General features: G+C 50.0%; 1 protein-coding gene across 1 annotated transcript; it reads right to left on the bottom strand.

The window, feature by feature from the left end:
* Positions 1-1,478: 1,478 nt before the first annotated feature.
* On the bottom strand, positions 1,479-10,587 carry TLX3 (T cell leukemia homeobox 3). The gene is made up of 3 exons (XM_039329440.1): positions 10,164-10,587; positions 8,218-8,461; positions 1,479-2,680 (listed from the first exon to the last, which is right to left on the bottom strand). The coding sequence occupies exons 1-3, from the start codon at positions 10,585-10,587 to the stop codon at positions 2,470-2,472; spliced, it is 879 nt and encodes a 292-aa protein (XP_039185374.1). The 3' UTR covers positions 1,479-2,469.
* Between the last annotated feature and the right edge of the window lie 11,981 nt (positions 10,588-22,568).

Genomic DNA, 22,568 nt, shown 5'->3' with positions numbered 1-22,568 from the left:
ACTAAGAAACCAGAAGAGAAGCACTAATCAGGACCTACAAACACTAATCAGGACCTACAATCATTCTGGGATGCTGTGAAGCCAGAGCTACATTGAGCTTCATGGGACACCTTCAAGGGCTGTAAAAATGAAAAGTTCACCCATTCTCAGCCATTAGGTCATTTCCCAGTAATACTAAGATTGTTAGTTGCCGCAAGCAAGGTTGTTGGGTAGAAAATGAAGGCCCTTTTCATTCAGCGATTCTACAGTCGAAGGTTCAGATGACACAATGAGAACTGAACATCCCATCAGTTTCTTCTGATGTTATTTTGCCTGGGACTCTACTACAGCACCCATAGCTCACCTTCAAAATACAAGTCCTCTTTGTTCAGCCATATCTCCACACTCAACACCAACACTATGGGGAAGTTAGGAAAATGACACCAGCGGCTGACAGAATATGAGAAAGGCTGTTTGATTGATCAGGTAGACTGAATGACCAAATGGAATCTTGAGACATAGAGACCATAGCATGTGTAAGGTCCCAGGTTCACTCTAAGCCAGGAGTCTTCAAACTTGGCCCTTTTATGACTTGTGGACTTCAACTCCCAGAATTCCTCAGCCAGGCACACTGACTGAGGAATTCTGGGAGTTGTTCTGGGAGTTGAAGTCCACAAGTCACAAAAGGGCCAAGCTTGAGGACCCCCTGCTCTAAGCACAAGCCATGTAGAAAGTGATGGAAAAAGTTCTTGCCACCATGCCTGGATAGTGGCTGCCAATTGCAGCAGAATCAAGGATAGGTGTTCTATGCATTGATGAACTCCTGCTACCATTACCTGGGACCATCACCACCAATGGTAAAAAGTGACCCTGGTTGGCAAGAAAGGGAAGTGGCTGTACTCCAAACATTTTGGTCTGGCACCTCCCATAGTCCTTTGCTATTTGCCATGATGGCTGGGGCTGATGGGAGTCCAAGTCCAAAACCTATGGAGGCCCTCAGATGTAGCTTCCTCAGGTCTTTATTCATAACAGCTCAGACCAGAAACATTTTTAAAGAAAACATTTATTTACACATTTCAGCAAGTACAAAGTATTATACATGGTCTGGATCAACCCCAGCTTTCCTTAGTATTTATTTTAATTATCAGTATAATTATTAGTAGTATTATGAAACATAAGGCGCTTTCTTTGTAACAGGTTTGGGACAATGGGCATTGTAGCATGCCAAGGATACTTTTAAAACCAATTTTCTTTTCTTTTTTCCCCCCTCCCTTCCTTTTTTCCTTCCTTTCTCCCTTTCCTTCCTTCCTTCTTCCCTTTCCTCCTTCCTTCCTTTCCCCCTTTCATCCCCTCAACCACCCCATTCCATATTAATGTTCATTTTCCTGCCAGAGAGGCTGGGGTTTCTTTGAAAGGGGAGCCCTTATTACCATGTTGAATAAATTACTGACAGGGTTTGCCTGCGGGACAGCTGGGGGTGGCTTGCTTTTTCACTGCAGTAGGTTGTCCTTAATGTAATATATATATATATATATATATATATTCCTTTGCAGAATGATTTCCAGAGGGCAGGATAGTCAAGATGATTGACCATCCAAGGTAAAGGCCAGCCTTGGCCAAAAAGTGCCCCACGCACGCACGCACGCACGCACGCGCATACACATATACAGAGCACTCACGCACACACACTTCCTTTTCCTGTTTGTTCTGGCCTCCATATAAATAACCAAGATCCAGCCTTTCTCTCCCCCTGCCTCCATATTAACAGTGCTCGGGCATCTTGGTGGATAAATAAATTAAACTATTAACATTTCTTACAAATAATAATAACAATAATTTTAAAAAGGTGACTCTCTATTCCTTCTTAGTTTTCCCCCCGAACGGACCATAAGCGACAGGACTGGCAGGCGAGGCGAGGCGGGGGCACCCGCAAAATCCTTCGCAGGGAAGTCTCCCCCACACACACATTTAACTTCCTGTCCCCAGCAAACTGGAGGAAGAGAAGAAGCGAGGCGTCTCCGCTTTCCTGTTCTCGAGCAGCCCAAAGCCTCCTCCCCAGCCCGGGGCAAAGATCCGACGGCCAAGTAGTTTCTCGACGGGGGGGGTGTCGGGCGTAAAGCGGCGCTCTCGGCTCCCTTCCTTCACCAACCTTGGAGAAGTTCGTTCTGGCCGTCGGGGAAGTCTGGAGCTGGAAGGAGCGCAGCGGCCGAGCTCCGTCCAAAGTGCCGGAGGGCGGAGGCCCCGGGCCGAGAGAAGCGCCTCACGCCCGGCAATCCTGGCAGGCGACCGCGTCTGGGACGGCTCTGCCCAGGTCCGAGCCCGGCCGGGCAGCGAGACGACGCGCGTGTGTGAGACGTGGCGTGGCTTGTGGCCTCCCTCGAGGCGCCCCCGTTCACACGTTCCGTTGCGGTTCGGGCCATGCAGGGAGAGGCGCAGGCCGGACCGCCTGTCTCTCCTCCCCGGGGGGCCCATCCGCCCGGACGACCCTCTTTACACCAAGGAAGTGACGGGGGGGATCTTGGCGCTCTCGTCTTCCCAAGGCTGGAGGTTCTGGAGCGCGAAGAGCGAGGAGTTGTGCAGGCAAAGCGGGTCGGGCTGGATCGACTCGTTGAGCGACTTCTGGAAGGCGTCGTGCTGGAGCTGCAACATCAGCCGGCTCGCCTGTTGCCGCTCGGCTTCCCGCTCCTCCGCCGTCTGCCTCCTGCGGAAGCCAAGCACAGGGATCAGGCTCTCCCGCCCCGGAGGCCCCGCGCCCTCCAGCCCTGCCTCCCTCCCTGCCTGCCTGCCTGGACCCGGTCTCCAACTGGCGCCCCCCCCGTTCCGCCCCCAGCACCCATCAGATCAAAGGGTCCAGCCAGCAGTGGGACCCAGAATAGGGAGGAGGGTCTGGGGAAGTTCCAATGGGTCAGTCAAATTCGCGGAGGAGGAGGAGGAGAGGAGGAGGAGGAGGAGGAAGAGAGGAGGAGGAGGCTAGCCGAAGAAGGGGAAAATTCAAGATGGGTAGAAGGAGAAAGTTACCCACACACATACACGCACAAACCCCAATTCCCGAGGCTGGGGAGGGGGGAAGGCCACCGAGGCGACCGGGAGGGGGTCGAGGACTTCTCATTAGATCTGTGGGACTGAATCCTCGAAAAAGGGGGTACAAGCCGCAGGGACCCTCGTTTTCGCACGGTTGGAAAGAGAGCCCGGATTTACTTTTTTTTTTTTTTTTTTTTGCATTTTATGCCAATCCGGCCTAGGCGAGGATTTATAGTTCAAGGCGATTAAGGTTGATGAAAGCACCGCCCGGTTAAGCATTGTCAGGAGCGGTTTGTTGGCTTCGGCTGCGGTCGTATCAAACCAGCCCGGAGAATTTAGGCATTTTATGGATGAGAGTGCCGTGCGAAAGAAGGGCACTGAATAAACTAAGCTGAATAATCAGAAGAGGTTTCAATAAACCAAAGTTCAGTAAGCTATTATGTGCGAACCCCGGTTTTTTTTTCTCTCTCTCTCTCTCACTCTCTTTCCGAAATAGGGAGTATTTTATTCCTGGCCCATAAAACCTTCAAAAGTGACCAAGGGCTCTTCCGCTGCAGAAGCGACCGAGAACCCCAAACGTCGCGGCTGCGGAGATCGTTCGCTACCCTTCTTTGTGAGGTTTCGTGGTTGGTGCGTTGACCCTCCCTCCCAAGCCGATCTTGTCTTCCCCCCCCCCTCCGAAAAAAAATGGAAATCAAAATCTAACAATCTTCTTTCCCCCACTTAAAAAATTTCTTTTAGCAGAGTCTGGATTCCCCAGGTTTTTGTACCTCGGAAGTGCCTCCCTTTCCCAGAATATTTCCCAGGGAAATTCCGGGAGGGGAAACTGAGGCACGGCGCCCCAGACGAATGGCGTAGGGTTTTAAAATCAGAGCATCCAATCAAGAGGATGGATTAGGAGGGGGGGGCAGGGAAAGGCAATTGCTTTCTTCGATCCCTTGTTCATTTGATCGCGTTTTAATTGTTGTCCGTCGTGCGACGCACACTTAAGCCTGTGTGTTTGTTTGTGTACGTACATAAATACATAGGAAAATGAAGACAAAAAGGCGGTTTTCGAATCCAGCGTTAAAAGCCTCCTGCCCCCCCCCCCGCCCCCAGAACCGGCTGTCAGCTCCGAGCAAAGTTCCGTCCCGGATCAAAACAACGAAGACTGGGACTGCACATAGGAGCTGGAATTTTATGGGAACGCTGCTGCATCGTATTCGCCTTGTTTCCTCACAGGGCTCAGAAAGGCGAGATAATAATGATGATGATGACAATAATAATAATAATAATAATAATAATAATAATAATAATAATAATAATAATAATAATAATAATAATAATAATAATAATAATAATAATACAAAAACCAAAACCATTTTTCTGCCATCAGAGACAAAGCGATTTGAGGATCGGGGTCATGCAAGACGAGCAAGCGTGTATATTTACTTGGAGATGGGCTGCTCCCTTTGCTAGGCACAGTTGCTGTTCGCGCTGGGCGAGGAGGAGGAGGGCAAAGCGACTTCGGGGTTCCCTGGAGACTCGCAGCCCCCCCGATCCGCTTTCCCTCCGTTTTTAGCCTCCTCCCCACCGTTGCGCCAGCCTGGCCAAATTCGCCTCAAAAAAAAAAAAAACGCCTACCTCTGCCAAAAATTAAACCGGAGGGCAAAGCAGATTTTTTCCAAAGGTAGACCAGAAGCTGGACCAAAATGAAACGAGGGTTACGCAGAAGACAACCAAGTCGGAAAAGAGAACCACCGAAAGTGGGAGGCGGGCAAACCAGTTTTCGAGACAGAACGCGTTTTTTTTTTTTTTCCGATTCTCAACCAGGCCAGCAAGCGATCGACCATTCCCCCCCCCCCGCAACTTTCTTGAAACCTGAACGGAGACTCGCAAAGAGGATTTGACCGGTCGTGAGAACGGTTGCTGACAAACGATGCGGGAACCAAGTGTTATCTGAATGCTTCTTCTCCCCTATTTCTCAAAAGTCATAAACGAGTCCCTGTCATTAATTCTCCCCTGGTAGGTAGGGGAGAATTGGGCCCTGGCTGCTAACGCCCATTTTTCGGGTCGAGTTCCGACGGCGGTGGGAGGAAGGCCCGCCTGATTTGCGGCTCCTTCCTTTCCTGGCCCGGCCTTCCATCTTGGAGCGCCTTGCACTTTTTCTGAGCGAAGGGCCCCTTTCCTGGCACTACAGATACACGCACGGAACACCCATCATCGCTATACTTCCGAGCCTGAAGCCTGCCAACTGCTTAAGCCGAACTAAAATGGGCCTCGGATTCTGTGAGTTGGTGAAACCGATATGGGCCCACAAACGCATTGCGAGTAGACGGCTTTATAAATCGAATAAAATGCACACACGCACGCCTCACGGGCGTGGATATCCAGAGAATATCCTGCCGCGAAACTTGAAGGAAAAAACCGCTACGTATAAGCAGCCACCATCAACCCCACTGCTCAGGGGAGAGCACTGATGGCGTTCCCTAGTCTGGTAATGCAACGTCTGCAAGAAGACAAGCAATTTCAGAACAGGGGGAAAAAATTTAAAAAAAAAACCCAGCATACAGCAGGTGGAGGAAAAAACAAAATCAAAAATATTGGAAAAGAAAAACAAAGAAAAACTCCGGAAGCTAAGAAGTGGATTCTGTGGAAACCCCGCGAAGTGGATTTTAACAGCTGGGATCCGACCAGCAGGTTCTGAGTAGAAAGACAGCCCCACCCCGGGCCGTCCCCGCAAAGTCTCAGTGGCTCAGGCCCATTCAGGCCTCGGGCCTCCCGGACTTTGTCCGGAGAATTGGGCCGGGGAATTGGGGTAGGTCAATTTAAAACAGGCATCGAAAGAAACGAGGCGTTAAGTATATCGCAAACCGCATTAAGTAGAGCTTAACAGCGTTAGCATTTACTTTATTATGAAAGGAAATATCAGCATAAGGGGAGAGTGACAATATTGTAACATTAGTATTTTAATACAATTATACAACAACAATAATTCGCACCCGCCCGTTTTATCCTTCTTTGGCGTCTTGGGTTTTAACTTCAACCGAGATTTCAGCCGAAACACGGAAAGGACTTTCCCTATCAGCTGCTATTTCCACGGCAGCCTATTTAGCCTATTTTGTAGTACAAAACAAAACAGAAACGGCGACGGCGGCTTTGCAGCTGGAGCGGAGACTTGCTGTTTGCGGAGACCACGCAGCAAACTCGGCAAAAGGACCATTGGGGGGGGGGATGGATCCAGACCACCTCCACTCCCTGTAGACTGGGGGCCCCTCTTGCTCTGGAGACACCGCTTTGGAGATCTGAGCCCACGAAGTCAAAGGCCGCGAAATCGTGAATTCCGCGGGTTTCGCCTGGGACTGGACTTGCTGAAACCTCGGGAAAAGATATTGTTCAACTCCATTCCGGTACCTTCCAGCCCAGGACCAATAGCCGAAGACGTCGCTCTAACGTTTTCATGGGTTTGGGGAAGTCGCTGGGCCAAAGTCGCTGCGAGTCGGGCGGCAGATAAATTACATTTAAATTGTTACAACGGGTCCGTCGCTCAGTCAAGCCGGATATTTCAACCGGCTTTGGCATTTTTATCCACCTAGCGAGTCTTTCCCGATAACCCGAGATAGGCGGGTGTTGGTTGTTTAATGGTGTTAAAGATACCGTTGCAGGTTGTTGTTGTTGTTGTTGTTGTTGTTAACACCGTCAAGCTGGGGATCGGCCATCTGGGAATTGGCAAGGCTGGGTCGGGTAGGGGCCGGCCTTGCCTCCCCCTGCTTTGCCTTTGGTTGAAAACAACGGTGGGTGGACAGGAACGCCGCTCCCCTCGCCACGCGTGTCATTCGCGCGGCTTCCGCGTTCTCCGATCCACGCTCGCTGGAGGCCGCGGAGAAGAACCGAGGGAGCCGGATCAAGTCAGGAAGACCTTCGGGGGCAGGCCCTGCGAGAAGCCGGAGCTGGTCCCGGCTTGGCAGGGGAGACAGCCGGGTCCTTTCCCCCGCTTTCCACGGGACGCGCGGGCCTCGTGACCCCAGCCTCCCAGCGCCCCCACGGCAGCCAGGCTTCCGGGCCCATAAAACGGACAACGGCAGCTCTAGTTCTGCCTCGAGATTCAGGAGAGGCCCGCTAAACGTTAGGGAAGGTCCGTTCTCAGCCGGGAGTTGACAATTGGGCGTCGGCTAGGCTCGCTGATCTCCGTTTAGCCTCGACGCTGCGCGCTCCACCGAAGCGGCTCCGGACCCCGCTACCGCCATCCGCCCCGTTTGCCAAGCTCGGTCGGTGGGTTAACACTGGATAACTTTCCTACGGTGAAATTGTACGGGTCAGATTCAATCACTGCACTGAGCATCACGTGTGAACGCCTTCTTCTCGCTCGTCCTGCTTTAACGTCCCCTTCCGAGCCTCTCCGAGCCTTGAAAAACCAACCCTAACCCGGGAGGGCAACCTGGCATTAAACGCCCTGCGCTTGAGGAGCCGGTTTATCGGTGGGAGCCTCGGTCCCCCTCTGCGCCTCTTGGGCCCGCAGACGGGGCCAACCCGCATCTGGGCTCGCAAACTCCCGCGCCCGTTCTTGGCTCAGCCTTGCCCCGGTTTCCAGAAGCCTCTTCCCGGGGCGTTTTTCTTTTAAAGACTTCCTCAACACCCCCGCGAGGAAAGAAAGCGGCGGGACGGGCCTTGGGGATTCCGGGCACCTGGCTTGTGGGTACCCTAAGAGAATTTGTCCGTGACTCGCGGACTCGGCGCGGTAAGCCATGGTTTCGGTGAATGTGGTTTATATTGAAGTTCTCCCGGGTGCCTGGGATCGTCCGCCTCTAGCCCCAAAGACCCCAGGCGGTCGTTGTTTAGCGGTCGTTGTACCGAAGCGGTCCTTTGCTCAGCGTCTGCCAGGCCTCCTTCCGGCCAAGCCGGGTTTTAGGCCGCTGCGCTCCGAGGGTCCAATGCAAAGAGGAGGAAGAAAGGAGGAGGAACAGAGGAAGAGAGGAGGAGGAGTAGGAGGAAAATCCCGGTTCCCAAGCGGGTTGACCTAAAGAGTGGCCACACTGGGCCAGGCCTAAAGAGTTCACCAAAGGTTGCGGGCCTTGTTTCGCGTCTACACGGCGCCCCGCAAGGATTGCGAAGGGAGGGGAAAGGAGGAGGAACCCCGACCAAGGCCGACCCGCTTCCCCTGCTCAGCGACCCCCGCCCGGTAGACCTCCTCTCCCCCCCCCCTCCCAGACCCAGCCGCGCGTCCGCGGGGGGACTCACCGCCACTTGGTCCTGCGGTTCTGAAACCAGGTCTTGACTTGGGCGTCGGTCATCTTGAGCGACTTGGCGAGCGCCGCCCTCTCGGCCGAGGCCAGGTACTTCTGCCGGTGGAAACGCTTTTCCAGCTCGCAGATCTGCACCCGCGAGAAGGAGGTGCGCGGCTTCTTGCGCTTGGGCGGAGTGCGGTTCTGGTAGGGATGCCCGATCCTCCGCGTCACCGTGAAGGGCGTGAGCGCCGCCGCCGCTGCGACAGAAAGCGGGAGCGAGTCAGCCAAGGGAGCCGAGAACCGACGGGGGCCGCGATGGGGGGGAGGGGGGCTAAGCGGGCCCCTTAACCCTGTTTAGCCGCTGGGGCGGCGGGGTCGCTGGCTGCTTTCTCCTGGCGAGGCGTGGACCCGGAGAGCGACCCGGGGCAACCTCTGAGAAAGCCCCACAGACCTCAGCGCCCCCGGCCAGAGTCTTGGGCTGGGCTGGGGGGGGGGGCTGGATGCTTGGGGGCAGGTGACGGTCCTCTCCCGCCCGCCCTCACCGGCCCCATGTGCTCGGATGCTGGGGGGGCGCAAAGGGGTGGCTCGTCCCGCCCCTCGTGTCAGCCCCTGCTGGCGTTGCTGTGGGGAGGGAAGCGAAGCAATTCCGGATCGATTAAAAACCTACAATATGGAAGAAGGTGTGCATGGGGGGATGGGGGGGTGTCTAATCCTGGAGGCTGTGCCGCAGAAGAACCGTGGGGAGGGGAATATGAAAAGAAAAAGAAATCCGTTTTGGGAAGAAAAATAAAAGGAGCGGTGATCTGTAGCTCAAAGGGCAAAGCCAAACGTCGAGTTTGGGGCAATGGGAAAGGCCGAGGGGCCACCTGGAGACGGAAAAGTGCCTCTCACCGGCCTCCGGAAGGGGGAAAGGAGGCCACCCTGTCGCCTTTTGCCTGCTTTGTTCTGGTTTCGTTTGTTTTCTGGGGTCCCACCCCCTCCTCGGAATGTAAAGTACATTGCCGAGGAAAGAAAACAGTTGGCCCTGCAGCGAAAAACCGACCCGGTAATTCTAAACGTGTCTACAAATCTACCCCAGCTACTGTACACCTTTCTTCTGAGTAATAATCATAAATAAGTATTTAGGGATTTCCCGTCTATTTTCTTCCTGAGAAAAAAATACACACCATGAAAGTTACCGATAGTAACTTTTAGGCACCCGCTGGAAACGTCTCTCCCTTTTTTTACTCACAAATATAAATTGTGTTGAAGTGACACAGCACACTCGCAACTTGGCGTTTGATTAGCCGCTTTTGCAAGGTAAAACTAACCTTACCCCGCTTAACCCTCTGCTTGCCTCGCCCTAATTGGCTTAATCCCGTTTTCATTGGAAGCACTTAAACCTCCCTAAATTTCTTTTGTTCTCTTTATCGTCCTCTTCCATCTCTCGCACTAAGACTGTAATCGGATTAGACACGGCCATTTATTTACTCGCCTTCCTTTGCACTTCCGCACGCCGCGATTTCAATTCACCCGCCGTCTCGAGGTTTTCTTATTCCGAGAACGGCCGGATTAAAGATTTTTCCTCCCTTGATCGCCTCGGTTTAAGAGGGGGAGAGAGGGAAAGGAAGATCGTTCGATCTCTCTGGAAGGACCACCCAAATAGACCCTGTATCACCCTTTCACGCCTGGATATGCTAAGCAGGTCTGCCAGGGGGAAATAAAATAAAATAAAATAAAATAAAATAAAAATAGGAAAGCCGGCAGGATGGCCGGTCGGCCAATTTTCCTACCGTAGCATCATCGCACGCCTATATTGTTTCGCCTTTTTAAACACCGTTCGCTCTTTTCTCCGCTGGAGAAAGAATGCGATGAAGCCGAGCCAATTTCTCGCACACATCCGGCTCAGGAGACCCAACCTCACCGGCCGGCCGTCTCTATCGGAGAGCGCTCGCCAGCCCGGCCGCCGCCGCCGCTTACCTGTGAATCTGTCTTTGACGAACCGCCTGCTACTCTCCATCCAAGGGAAGTTGAGGCTGCCAAGGCTGGGTACAGCTGGCATGGCTGGAATGGCGCTAGAAATTGGAGGTGGCACTGCCCCAGGGATGGGTCTGTGCGCTGGCACCCGGATCACGCCAGATGGAGCCAAGCTGAGGTTCACACTGTAAGATCCAGAGTCTTCGAAGGGAGCCCCGATGCCAGCAAAGGCGCCGGGGAGGGAAGGGTACGGGGCGCTGCTTCTGCTGCTCACGGGGCTGCCCAGGTAATTGGTGCCGCCGCCGTCTGATCCTCGGGGGGCGGGCTGGGAAGGGGTCTCCTGATCAGAACTATTTAAAATCTGATCAATCCCGAAGCTGATGGGTTCGTGTTGATGCGGTGTCTGCGTGTTCGTTGGCTGATCCATCCTTGGTGAATAGAAATATTGGCTCAACCGAGGGGGGAGAGGGGAGAGAGAGAGAAAAAAAAACACCCCGGCAAGATTTCCCCTATAAAAACGCTCCCTTCCTTTTTACAGTAGATCCATGTAAGGTCCTGGTTTGTATAGATGTCACACTGAAACTTTGCCAAGAGTGGTCCAGCCCGACAGGCTCTGTGTCATCTTTTTTGAACCAAACCTTGAGTTTCTGCTTCTAATTTCTCTCCGACAGCTGCCATTGGCCACAACAAACAAGCCTCTCTCCTCCCATTGGCTCCCGGGTTTCAATAAAGGCCTAATTCATTGGAATAGGAGCTTAGGGACTGTTCCATGGTGACATCATTTTAACAAACGCACAATAGGTCAAATTTATTAGCTAAGCTAATGTGGGGCGGATATTGCAATGCGCATCTGCGATGGTTGTCTTTCGAAATTAGCCAGATGAAATTGAACAAACCTTTGCAATTACGAGGCGAGCTGCTCCCTCCCTTCCACTCTCCAGAATCATTAACCAAGAGGGGAGTTGAGCAGAATTCCAGGCTGGAGATGTTGAGCCTCGCCTCCCCCCCCCACCCTCCGAGCTACCCACCGCAGGGGGTATTAATTGGGGATCCACCTAAATCTATCTTAGCATTCTTTGTTTATAAACACATTGTGCGGAAAGGAAGGCCGGCCGAAGGCACCAAGTTGAAGCAAATGACTTGGGACGCTCCACCCGATTTTGGAACGGTCCAGTTCCCCTTGGAAGACATTCCCTGCTGGTGGTGGTGCTGGAATGAAAAAGCAAGAGTCTGATTTGAAATCCAACTTTCTCCTTCTTCTACACACGCGCACACACACACAATGTCCTTTGCGCTTTCCTGTGTGTGTGTGTTTGGTTTTTTTTTTTTTTTTGGCCCGTCTTAAAACGACAAAGCCTAACACGACTTTCCAGGGCTGGGAATTTCTGAGAAAACCTGCCTGGGATGGTCTGGCAAGCGGGTATTAGTTTCCAACCGTAGATTGCATTTGATAATGGGAATTGACTTTAGAATTAGGGTTTTCTACAGTTACACAGGGTGTGCTGGAAAACATACATATACAGATGTTCATAAGTGCGGGTGCATGTATGCAGATACCCAAAGTATCCAACAAATTATAACGGTCTATAACAATTGTGATCGTTTTCCTGAAGAAACAGGGAAGAGGTCTGACCCCTTTCCATTCCCCCCCCCCAAAAGACATTACCAAATACTTGATCTTAGAGTAGCTTAGATCGGCCTTCATAGAAAACAAACATGCCATTTCCTGGATGCTCTGTATTTTTAATCTGCTTTCATTAAACCGACTCGCTCGTCAGGGTATTGGTTTTCTGTTGTTGTTGTTGTTGTTGTTGTTATTCCTAATTCTTTCTGCCCCTTTAAAAGAAAGGTTCGCTTCTCCCTCGGTGAGGCTAGCTGGCATTTGCTTGGGTCAGCCCCTCGATTGCAAAAGCTGGGGGAGGGAAAAAAAGGGAGCACCCTAAGAAGAGATTCCGTTTTGGATTAATTTATGTCAGCCCAATTTATTGCCACGCTGCCCGGGTTTTGTGAGTTTGGAGACGCTCCCTAACGTCCAAATTGGACTAAAAGCGTTAAAAATTAAATAACGTTCAAATGCATTTACTTAGTTCCCCCTTTATAAAGGGAAATGAAAACAGGGAATAGAATTTTCTTTTTAATAGAATGTAATAGTATTTGATCAGCACCTGTTAGGGCGGATTTCGTGATTCAGAAAGCGGTGACAAGGAGGGAGTATATTAGTTTTTAAAGCTTAGGATTCAATTACCGCAACACACTGAATAATTTAAGTGGCAACAGTAAAATGCAAACAGACCTGTGGAGTTTATTGGGTTTGTTGCACAGAAAAGGCTGCAGTACAACGGAGCCTTCGTCCTTCCTTTCTTCCCTTCCTTCCTCCAGTCCTTTTCTTCCCGTTTGATTCGACTTTTCCAGTAGAGGAAAAGGAAAACAATCCATTTCATCTCTTAAGAAGCATTTCTTAATATTTAAGACTATTTGGGTTGTTGTTGTTTTTTTTAAAAAAAACAGCAGCAACATACTTCTCCAATGGTAGGATGTTTTAATTTAGGATTTTTATATATATATATATATATATATATATATATATATATATATATATATATATATATATATATATATATATATATATTATAATTTATATATATATATATAATAGTAGTCTATTTATTTTTACATTGAAAAAGATAGTCGGTTTGGTTCTTTTCAGAAGAACAATTGTTATGACTATCAAAAATAATTTCAGAATTACATCGAAAACAATTGTTCTTCCAAAAAGGAACGAACTCATTATTATTAATACCATCTTTTGCGTGTGGAATTGAAATCAAGGGGTCCTCAGTCCTGAGTTTGCCCGATGAGCTGGTCTGGTCGAGCGAACAACATATCTTGGGACCCACCTGGAAGGCGGACTGAGGCTGCCACCAGCCAGGCGACCCGCTTCTGCTGGTTCCCTTGGCCCATTCTGGCTTTCTGAACCGACCCAAGACAGGCAGGCAAGCGGGGCCGCTGAAGGGTTTCCTCCTGCCCACTTGTCGTGGGGCCCCGGCAGTTTCTACACACACACACACACACACACGCACGCACACACACACACACACATACACACCGGTATAAACACGGAAGGAAATTCAAGGTCTCCGCGGCCACTTTCGGCCTGCAAAGGAGAGCGTTGCTTGGACAGATCCCGGCCACTCCTCTCTCTTTGAAAAGAGGCCGGCTTAGATAGGACGATAGGGCGAGTTTGAGATGGAGTAGAGAGGCAGGTCACCTCATTTTTGATTCGCAAATCTCTTTTTCTATCCGGGGATCAAGCCTCAAGCCCTCGTCCCGAAGCAAGGAAAGCCCCAGCGAAGATTTCGTTTCTCTGCGCGGTCTGGCGCTTCCAACCTCTTGCAGGGCAGCCTTTGAAGGCGATTTAGGTCCTGCGATCAATTCCCGAAGGAGGCTACCATTTTTTAAAGTATATATATATTGCGGAAAACTTTTGAGAATCCATAATCAGGAACAGAGAGGCCTCCTGGTTTGTTGATTTCATATATGTATTCACTCAACAATATTTTAAACACACACACACACACACACACACACACACACACACACGCACGATCAATATAAAACACACCCTTCTTCAACACGGCAACCATGCATGGAGGAAAAAAAAGGAATAAAAGAGAGGTGACTTTAATTGTCAGGCAAGGAAATGGCATTTCAAAATGGCTGGAGGATGGGGAAGCACTTCCACTTAAAATCCTGCCTTTAAAACAACAACAACAACAACGAGGACGATGACAACGAGGCACCAGATTGATCTTTCTCCGGATTTTCATAGGCATCCAAAGAAAGAAACTCGATTGCACAGACACCACCGGGCAGTTTTCTTTGTACGTTACAAAAAAGGCTTGCGCTGTTTTCTTTCCTTATGTCCCCCCCCTCCCCCGCCCATTGCAATCTACAGTCGTGAGATTCCCTGGTGGCCTCCCATCCAAGGTTAACCAGGCCCGACGCTCCGGAATCTCCCAGCACAGCCCTCCGCGAGACGCCCTCTATGCCTGGTCACACTCCTTTCGGATCAGGCAAAGGGCCTAGTTGGCCTTCGTGGGGGGTGGGGTGGGGGACAGGCAAAAGAAACGAGGGGGCCCATCCGGGGGAAATAGCAGCCTCGGTCTATTTGCGGGTTGCTCTCTCTGCAAGCCGGTGGAGCTGCCGGCTTTGGGTCAGGTCAGGAAGCGGGGTTGTGAGTGGCAGCGCGGGTGGAATGCGGCGGGTCTTGCTTTCCCAGCTAATCCGATTAAAGGGAGGGAAAAAGACCGGCGTCTGGGCCAGAGCCAACTCGTTTCCCTTGGAGCTTGGCTGCCTTTTCGGAGAGGCCCTTGCCGCGGCGGGAAAACAGGCGGCGGGGAGGTGGGCTCTGCAGAAGGGACGCGGCCAAATCGAAGCGAACTATCCCTGAACCAGGATGGGCAAAGGCGCACGCGGGCACGTGGGGACACCTTTGGCTTCCAATGTTTTTCCACGTTGTGTGCGTGTACACAGGCACACCCCAACACACTCGTTCCCTGTTTTTCAGTGTATACCATTTGTTTGCTCTGTATGTTTATATGTATATGTGTGTGAAGAAAGGTTTGGGTGGGGGGGGGGAATGAGAGAAAAAAACAACAACCTCGTGGGCCTCTCCGGTATGGCGGACAGACAGGCACAGAGGCACCCCGTGGTTCAGCACCTCGGACAGCGTTTTGCATTTCTCTTCCCCTGCAGGGTGGGCACCCAGACTCTGAAATCCCAAATGAAATCCCTACATTTGGACAGAGTTGAGTGAGAAAGCAGAGTTCAATCTTCCTTAAGGTCCAGTCCGGATTTTTATACAAGAAGGCGAAATAAAAGCAAAGAAAGCGGCGGATAGGGATGGGAAAGTAGGGTTAAGAAAGGCTCCGTCTGGGGGACCAGTTCTGCTCCTCGTTTTGCCCGATTAAAAACCTCCAACGCCTGCAGATCATCTTTGAGTTGACTCATTGAAACTAGGGATCTCATCCAGAGGGTGGAGTGCGGGGTGGAGCCTTTAATCTCAGCTAAAAAGTGAATATATGGGTACAGTATGCGTATACGTATCTATGAAAACTATGTATATGCTATATTTTGAGAATGATTATTTCCGGATAACGATGCAAGGTATTTAACGGAAGAAAAAGTTTACCGGTCCCCGCCGGGAAGAGCGTACAGTATCAAAACCAAGATAAGGAAACTACAGAGGAAAAGGAGACAGAAACAGAGATCGACAGAGAGAGAAAGGCCAGGTAGAAGATAGGGTGTGTGTGGGGAGGGAACTGTGGCCCTCCAGATATTGCTGAACTACAACTCCCAGCCTCGCTCACCATTGGACATTCTAGGTGGGGTTGCTGGGAATTGGAGTTCAGTAACAGCTGCCTAAGCAACGCTTCGCCCGCACACACAGCTGGAAACCCGAACGGGCGCCCCCGGGTAAGAGGGCCTCCATTTGTCTGGGAGAAGCAAAGCCAAGATCGTGAGGAAGGACACGTCCCGTGCCCAGCGCCAGCTCGCCCACTTGCCCAGGGTGGCCTTCGTCTCCCCTGCTGCCGCGCCTTCTCCGTCGGGTGGGCAGGCCGGCTGGGCGAATCCTTCGGTCGCCCGCGGGCAGACCTGCCTCGCCTCGCCTCTGGGAAGCGGCTGCCGTCTGGGAGGCTGAGCTAATTGGATTCTCTCCGCTGGCTCTCGCGGCGCGCCGGGGCGGCCTGAGCATTAGTTGGGGCTTCCTACCGAGCGGAGCTAATTGGATTTCCAGGAGACCAGCAAGCTGCTCCGCGGGAAAGGCGGCTCCGGAGTCCCAGCTCCGGCCAAGGGCCAAATGCGCGCGGGGGGGGGAGGGAGGGCGGCGGGGATGGGAGCGGACCCCCCTTTTTGGAAGGAGCCCTTCGGGGCCGGGAGCCGCACTTTCCTCGGAAGATTGGGGGGTGGGGGGGGTGGGGGGGAGAATTGGGTGGGGGGTGGGGGGGGAGGAGAGCCGCCCAGGCCCAAGTAAATCAAGAACTCAAGCTCGCCGGCCCGGAGTCGGGCAGGCTTCATGGCTTTGTGCGGAGGAAATTGCGGCTCGCTCTGCATAATGGCAGCCCGGATGCCCAAGGCAATCTTTTTATTGCGGGTGCGTCTGCTGTTATCAATTTTGCGAACGATTTCACAGGGAGCCTGGCAGACTCGGAGCTAGGGAAAAAAAAATAATATGCAAAGATGAGCTTTGAATAATGAATGATGGGCTTTTAAACCAATTCCAAAGTGTCTCTGATAGTACAATATGAAAAGGGGTGGTAAGTAATAGTGGGTTTTAAAAGGCGCTAGTATGTTTTTATTACTATATTTAAAAAGAGAGAGAGAGAGAGAGAGATCTATATGATTTGGGCGAAATGGATAATATATCACGGAGTCTTTGATAATCATATAAACAATACATTTTTCTTTGGGGGGATTTTCCTCTCGCCCGCCTTCCCACAGTTAACTTCTGTAGACTTCGCAACACGCCGTCTTGCAAGGCTGGGCTCTCTTATTAAATATTAACTCTATTTTAATATTAGCTTTTTAAGTTTAATATGTTGACGTTCGGTCGTTTTTACTTTAATTATATTTTATAATTAATAACTTTGATACAACCTTTTTCCCCCCCTTCGGTGCGGCTCTTTTGTACTATTTTTGCTACCATGAATAATAAACCCGGGAATTAATTTTTGAGAGCTGGTAGACTTCACCAGGTCACATGGAGTAAATAATTGTTTTCTGCTTGCCACCCGGTGAATTTATTGCCATAGTTTTCCATCTCTTTCATTAAAAACGTTTGAAAATATTTTATGGAGAAACCCTATAATATCAAATGGCCCATGCATAAACACACACACACACACACAATCTTATTACCTGTACTCCGGTTTTTAACACTCCTTTAAACCCAAGGAATTCGTTTAATTCCTTAAATGAGACATATCGAGTTATATTTTAAGAGGGGGGAGATCTTGATATTATCTTTTAATGTTTTGTTTGTTTTATTTATTTAGCATTTTCTCCAGGATGGTAAACAGAGGCCTTTAAAGCTGATTTGTACCAGAGAAGTTTTCTACCCGGCTCTTCAGTTAGTGTGTCTGAGAGAGAGGCTGGTTTGAAAGTGGCGGTGGAAGGGAGGGAAGAAGGAAAAAACGGGTGCAACCAAAAGGAAGGAAGGAAGGGAGGGAGGAAGGGAGGGAGGTAAGGAAAGAAGGAAGATATTTCAGGACAGAACCGCTCCCCTTGCGCCCCAGACGTGCCACTGCCATAGCGGGACAGTGCTCTGCACTTGGGCGTCTCCATGGCCAAGTCGAAACGGCCCAAGAAACCCCCCAGATGGTAAACTGAGAAAGCGTGGGGAGAGACTTGTCTGATCACGCCTCCTCGTCTCCGGAGTTTTGAAAACTCTTGATATATGCAGGCTCCCTCACGCCTCCTCAGAAGTAAACCCCTTACAGTGGTGGGGTTGAATATGAAAGATCCAAAGCTGGGAGGGAGGGACCGAGTTCAGAAGACCAGATGGATGAGTAACTATAATTATTATTGCAGTTGAATTTCTCCCGCTTCGGCCTTGGCCCTTCTGGCCCGTTTCTTCGGCCCAAGATCGGCGGAGGCTACTAGGGAGACAATGCGGATGGAGGCTTATTCTCAACCGTCTCCGCCATCCCAAATCTCGAATGGCAGCGGATCGGCGAACTCGGGGACAGGTGGTCCGGCGATTAGGCCTACCCCGGGGTTTCGGAGCCTGCCGGTTCGAGGCGGGCCAACTGGAGCCGCCTGCTTTTCCTGGGCTGAATCGGTAATGAGGAGCAGTCGAGAAGAAGCCCTTACCCAACGCGGGGCTTTTGCTAAGGGCGAAGCCTGGCGGAAGTGGTTCGCTCCGGCCCTGCGAGGGAGATCTGGAAGGGCGGTCGATAGCTGGGCCGATTCCCTCCCCGCCCTCGCCAGCGGGTGCCTGCGGATCGAGGCCAGGGCCGAGAATTCATAAGGATCCGCAAGGTGCAAGCGAGGACTTCTCGGCTGACTGAGACGTTCCTCCCTTGGGTAACTGATCCGGATTGCTTTGGACGAGGGAGGCAAGCGTTCAGAATGGGCCTGAACCCAGAAGCAAGCTCCCTGGCTCTGGATGCAAGGAGCGCGGCCTAAGGTGTGTTGAGGCCTCCTTAGGCCTCCCGCTCTCCTCGCTAATGACTCCGACCTTGATCTTCCAATCATGATTAAAGTAGAGCTTCCTCTGAATCAGAGCTTGACACCTCCTTGTTGGTTTCATGACCACGGAGCCATACCAGATGACCCTTATCTTACATTTTAAAAAAGCTCCCAAAACTGGGAACGAGGATATTTAACATCCGGGCCCCCAAATACTGCTAAGTTACAAACCCCAGAAAATCCAGGTTAAGGCCTTTTCTGGAAAGGAGAGGAAAAAGAGGAGGGGGAGCCATTATTGGCCCAGTATTTGGAGGAATTTCTGGAACAAGGCAGGAAAAACAGTAGCAAGAAGCAGCAGTGACCTCTCCCTGATTCTTGATTGGGTCCTTTTGGCTCTACCAGCTCTACTGACAAAGGCAGTGGTTTTGGTTTTGGTTTTGTTTTTTTGACCCACCGTAAATCCCTCCCTCCCTCTGCCTTATCAGGCTTCAACGTGTTTCTCACATAATATAGTGCAATGACTACCTAGCTCCTAAAGGGTTAATTCATGATTGCAGTCTTTCTCACAGATGTAGGCCAGTTTCACACAAGCCATAGCGGGTTAGCTTCCTATGTAAACAACCAGAAGATGTTGTGTAAATACAAAGAAGGAGGCTAAATAAGATGCAGGCCACAGGATGACGGGAGGAAAAAAAGAGTTAAGAGTTCAGTTACAGCTGTGATTCTCAAACTTAGCCATTTTAAGATGTGTGAGCTTCAATCCTAAGAATTCTACAGCCAACATGCTGGCTGGAGAATTCTGGGAGTTGAAGTCCACACATCTTAAAATGACCAAGGATACAAAACTCTAAAGCAGGGGTCTTCAAACTTGACCCTTTTATGACTGAGGAATTCTGGGAGTTGAAGTCCACAAGTCATAAAGGCCAAGTTTGAAGACCCCTGCTCTAAAGTTATAGTAAGCTTATTATTGTTAATGAGAAGACCTTGTGAAGGAGGTAACAAGTCTGAATCAAATCTTCATCTGAGGTAAGAAGAACTGTTTGGGATCAATCTAAAGGTCTATTCCAGTGGTTCTCAACCTGTGGGTCGGGACTGGGGTTGAACGACCATTTCACGGGGGTCGCCAAACAACGCAGTCCGCCATTTTTTCCCCTTTTCCTTAGCTATGCTACTCCCTTTTATTCTATTGGCTTTTGAAAGCCAATAGAATAGACTCTCTTGAATAGAGTCTAATTCTATTGGCTTTCAAAAGCCAATAGGAATTGTCCAGGCTGTCTCTGCCCTGCTGAGCCCGCCAAAAGTCCCATTCTGTAAATGGTGCTGCACCAGTTGAGTAGTCCTCGACTTACGACCGGTTGAGTAGTCCTTGACTTACGACCGGTTGGGCGTCGCGGCGTTAAAAAGGTTGAAAACCACTGGTCTATTCAAAGGTGGACAACTCAGTGCTTTCAGGTATTCACCCAAAGTTCGTGGTATTTGCCTGAGGGGGCAAAGAACAAAATGATGATTGCTGGATAACGAAAACTGTTTTGTTAAATAAACAAACAAACAATACTCTGCCTTTATATTGTATAACTCTTGATTTTATCTTTCAATGTTTTGTTTCTGTTTCTGTTTTATTTATTTATTCTTACTTGACCCATAACACCAACCTGAGAGGTGGGTTGGGTTGAGAGGGTCTGGTTGGCCCAAAGTCATCCAACTGGTTTTTCTGCTTGGGGGGGGGGATCAGAACTCACAGTCTCTCCTATTTTAATGCAACATTAGTCATTACACTGAACTTATTCCCTATTTGAACTTAAAACTGTTCGATTTCATCAGGGAAGAGACATAGGATTCTTTCTTTAACCTGGATGGTTGGAATTTATTCAACTTCCTGGCCTTCTTCCCACAACCAGCTTAACTGTGTCAATGTGGGGATAAATCTACTGTATTCTGAGAATACCAAAAAAGGTTCAACTAAACCATTCAACTAAACTCAAGGGAGTTGGCTACAATTCTAAGCAGACAGTTGTGTACTGTGATAAACTAACCTCACCTAAACAAAATGGTTGTGAAAAATATCTCTTCCTCCGAGAAAGAGAGAGTGGCTGAAACGCAACCTTTGTTGTTATAGAAAGTTTTTTCAGACTTGAATGATCTGGGGTAGCTTTTTGCTACCTTCATGGGAAAGGGGCTATGATGTCTTGACACCTTGCCCATATTTACCTGGCACAAGGACTCAATCAATACTAGGAATTTCTTGGTCAAAGTTAGGTATGTTGCCAGAATTGTAATTTTTGGCTTTGTGTGATGATGCCAGAACTTGCCAATAAGAAGGTTTGATTGAGTCAATAGTTAACTGGATTAAGCATGTTGAAGAAGTGTTTAATATTATATAGTGTGTAATAGCCAATACTGTATACTATTGCCATGGACTGTATATATAACAATGTTATCCTATCTCTAGACATTCTTCTCCCACAACTGGGACTTTGGCTCCCAGAATTCCTCAACCAGGTTAGCCATTTGTGAGACCTTTGGGAATTCAAGTCCATACTTCTGGAGGCTGCCCAGTAAGGAAGGTTGCAGTAGGATCTACTGGCTCCTGTTCAGCAGTGTCCAGAACACAATGCATTAACTGTTGCATTGTGGTGCTTGGGTTGAATACATGTATCATTGGGAGGAGACCAGATGGAAACAGACAGTCTGAATCTATTGAAACACCTCTGGTACTGGATGCAATTTTTAATGTATTAAAAGAGCCATCTGTGTAGCCATATCCAGCATTATTTAATTTAGCAAACGTCTCTGGAAAAATAAAACTGACATAAGGGCAGGGCAGGAGACAGACAATTCCTTTTATTGTGGCCATATATATAAAGCCATTTTGCACACAAGAATCCCCACTGCTGTTTCAAGCACACTTTGCACTCTAGGGAAAGCATCTCTGATGGAACAGAAATAGGCTGCAACAATTCAGGCCAGCCCTGTTGTTAGACAGAACTTCAGGAAACTGAGACTGAAGGAGATTGAATGGGAGGAAATTGTGTTAGCCTATTCTACATCCATAAGTTAGTTGGCACTAATGGATGTAGAATAGTGCAGTGGGTGACATGCTATTCCATCCCAGATGTTGAATAGCCAATGTGTAAGCAGCCAAAGATGGTTTCTATCAATGGACTAAGAGCATGTTCTTGTGAAGGCCTACTCTTGGTTCTGCTACCCACAGAAATGTCAAACACAAGGCCCGGGGGCCGGATGCGGCCCACAAAGTGGTTTCATGTGGCCCGCAAAGCTATCCTGGAAAAAGTGAGGGAATGGCCCCCACTGCCTTGGCCCTGGCCCAGGCCAGCTGGCCAGGAGCCCATGTACAATTTTGTGGTGGCCATCTATGCTGAAACGCATTCAGTCTCCCTCTGACTTTGCCCTGGTACCCATCATGAACAACCTGGCTAAGGAGAGCAAGCACAGCAGCAGCAGCCTTGAGAAGGAGGTAAGTGCAGCTGGGCGCCCCCTTGGGGGAGTGGGGCTGGGCTTAGTGCCACGGGTGCTCGAGGGCTAGGCTGGGCATTTGACCTCTGCTGCCCAGGGCTCCGGGCAGCCCCCACCACCATCCAGCCCCCACCATGGTCTGAGAGGAAGAGTGAGGCTCCTGTGGACCATGCCTTGGCACTTGCCCTGGTCTCACCCCCTTCTGCCAGAGACCCTCAGATCTGTCCCACTCCTGCCCAGCCCCCCATAGGCACCCTTGATGCGAACGATGTAGAGCTGGCCATGCCCACCCAGTAGGCCACATCCACTCCCTCCACGCCCACCCAGTAGGCCGCATCCACTCTGGGCACATCCATCCGGCCCCCCAAGGGCAACTGCAATGCTGATACGGCCCTCAATGAAATTGAGTTTGACACCCCTGTGCTACCATCTCAACTCCTCATTGTTCTCTATGTATTCATTCATTGAGGTTCCATAAATCAAAGATTAGCCATTTTTTTAGTATCGAGGCCATATATTTTGGGAGAGGGGGATAGCCCTGCATCGATTGAACAATGGTACATGACTTCCTTATAAGATTGTAAAGCAAGACTTTTGAGGGATAGCCTTTTGGTACATCTTATGTCTAAGACTTAGGTATGTATAGGCACTTCTTAAATTGCTATTCAGTTCGTTGCAGTTTGCTGTTGAAATTCACGAATGCAAGTTTTCAGAGTTCTAAGCATCGCAAAATGGGGAAATGGA

This window comes from Crotalus tigris, unplaced genomic scaffold (genome assembly GCF_016545835.1).
Source record: "Crotalus tigris isolate CLP2741 ecotype Arizona unplaced genomic scaffold, ASM1654583v1 scf7180000024397.1630199, whole genome shotgun sequence".
Lineage (NCBI taxonomy): Eukaryota > Metazoa > Chordata > Lepidosauria > Squamata > Viperidae > Crotalus > Crotalus tigris.
This window is presented reverse-complemented; position numbering and strand designations above follow the sequence as displayed.

Excerpts from the sequence above, each read along its gene's own strand:
- TLX3 (XM_039329440.1), bottom strand. The coding sequence starts at position 10,587 with ATGGATCAGCCAACGAACACGCAGACACCGCATCAACACGAACCCATC. Across the intron at positions 8,462-10,163 it reads CGTCAAAGACAGATTCACAG|CGGCGGCGGCGCTCACGCCC; the intron begins GTAAGCGGCGGC and ends TTTCTGTCGCAG. Across the intron at positions 2,681-8,217 it reads AACCGCAGGACCAAGTGGCG|GAGGCAGACGGCGGAGGAGC; the intron begins GTGAGTCCCCCC and ends TGGCTTCCGCAG.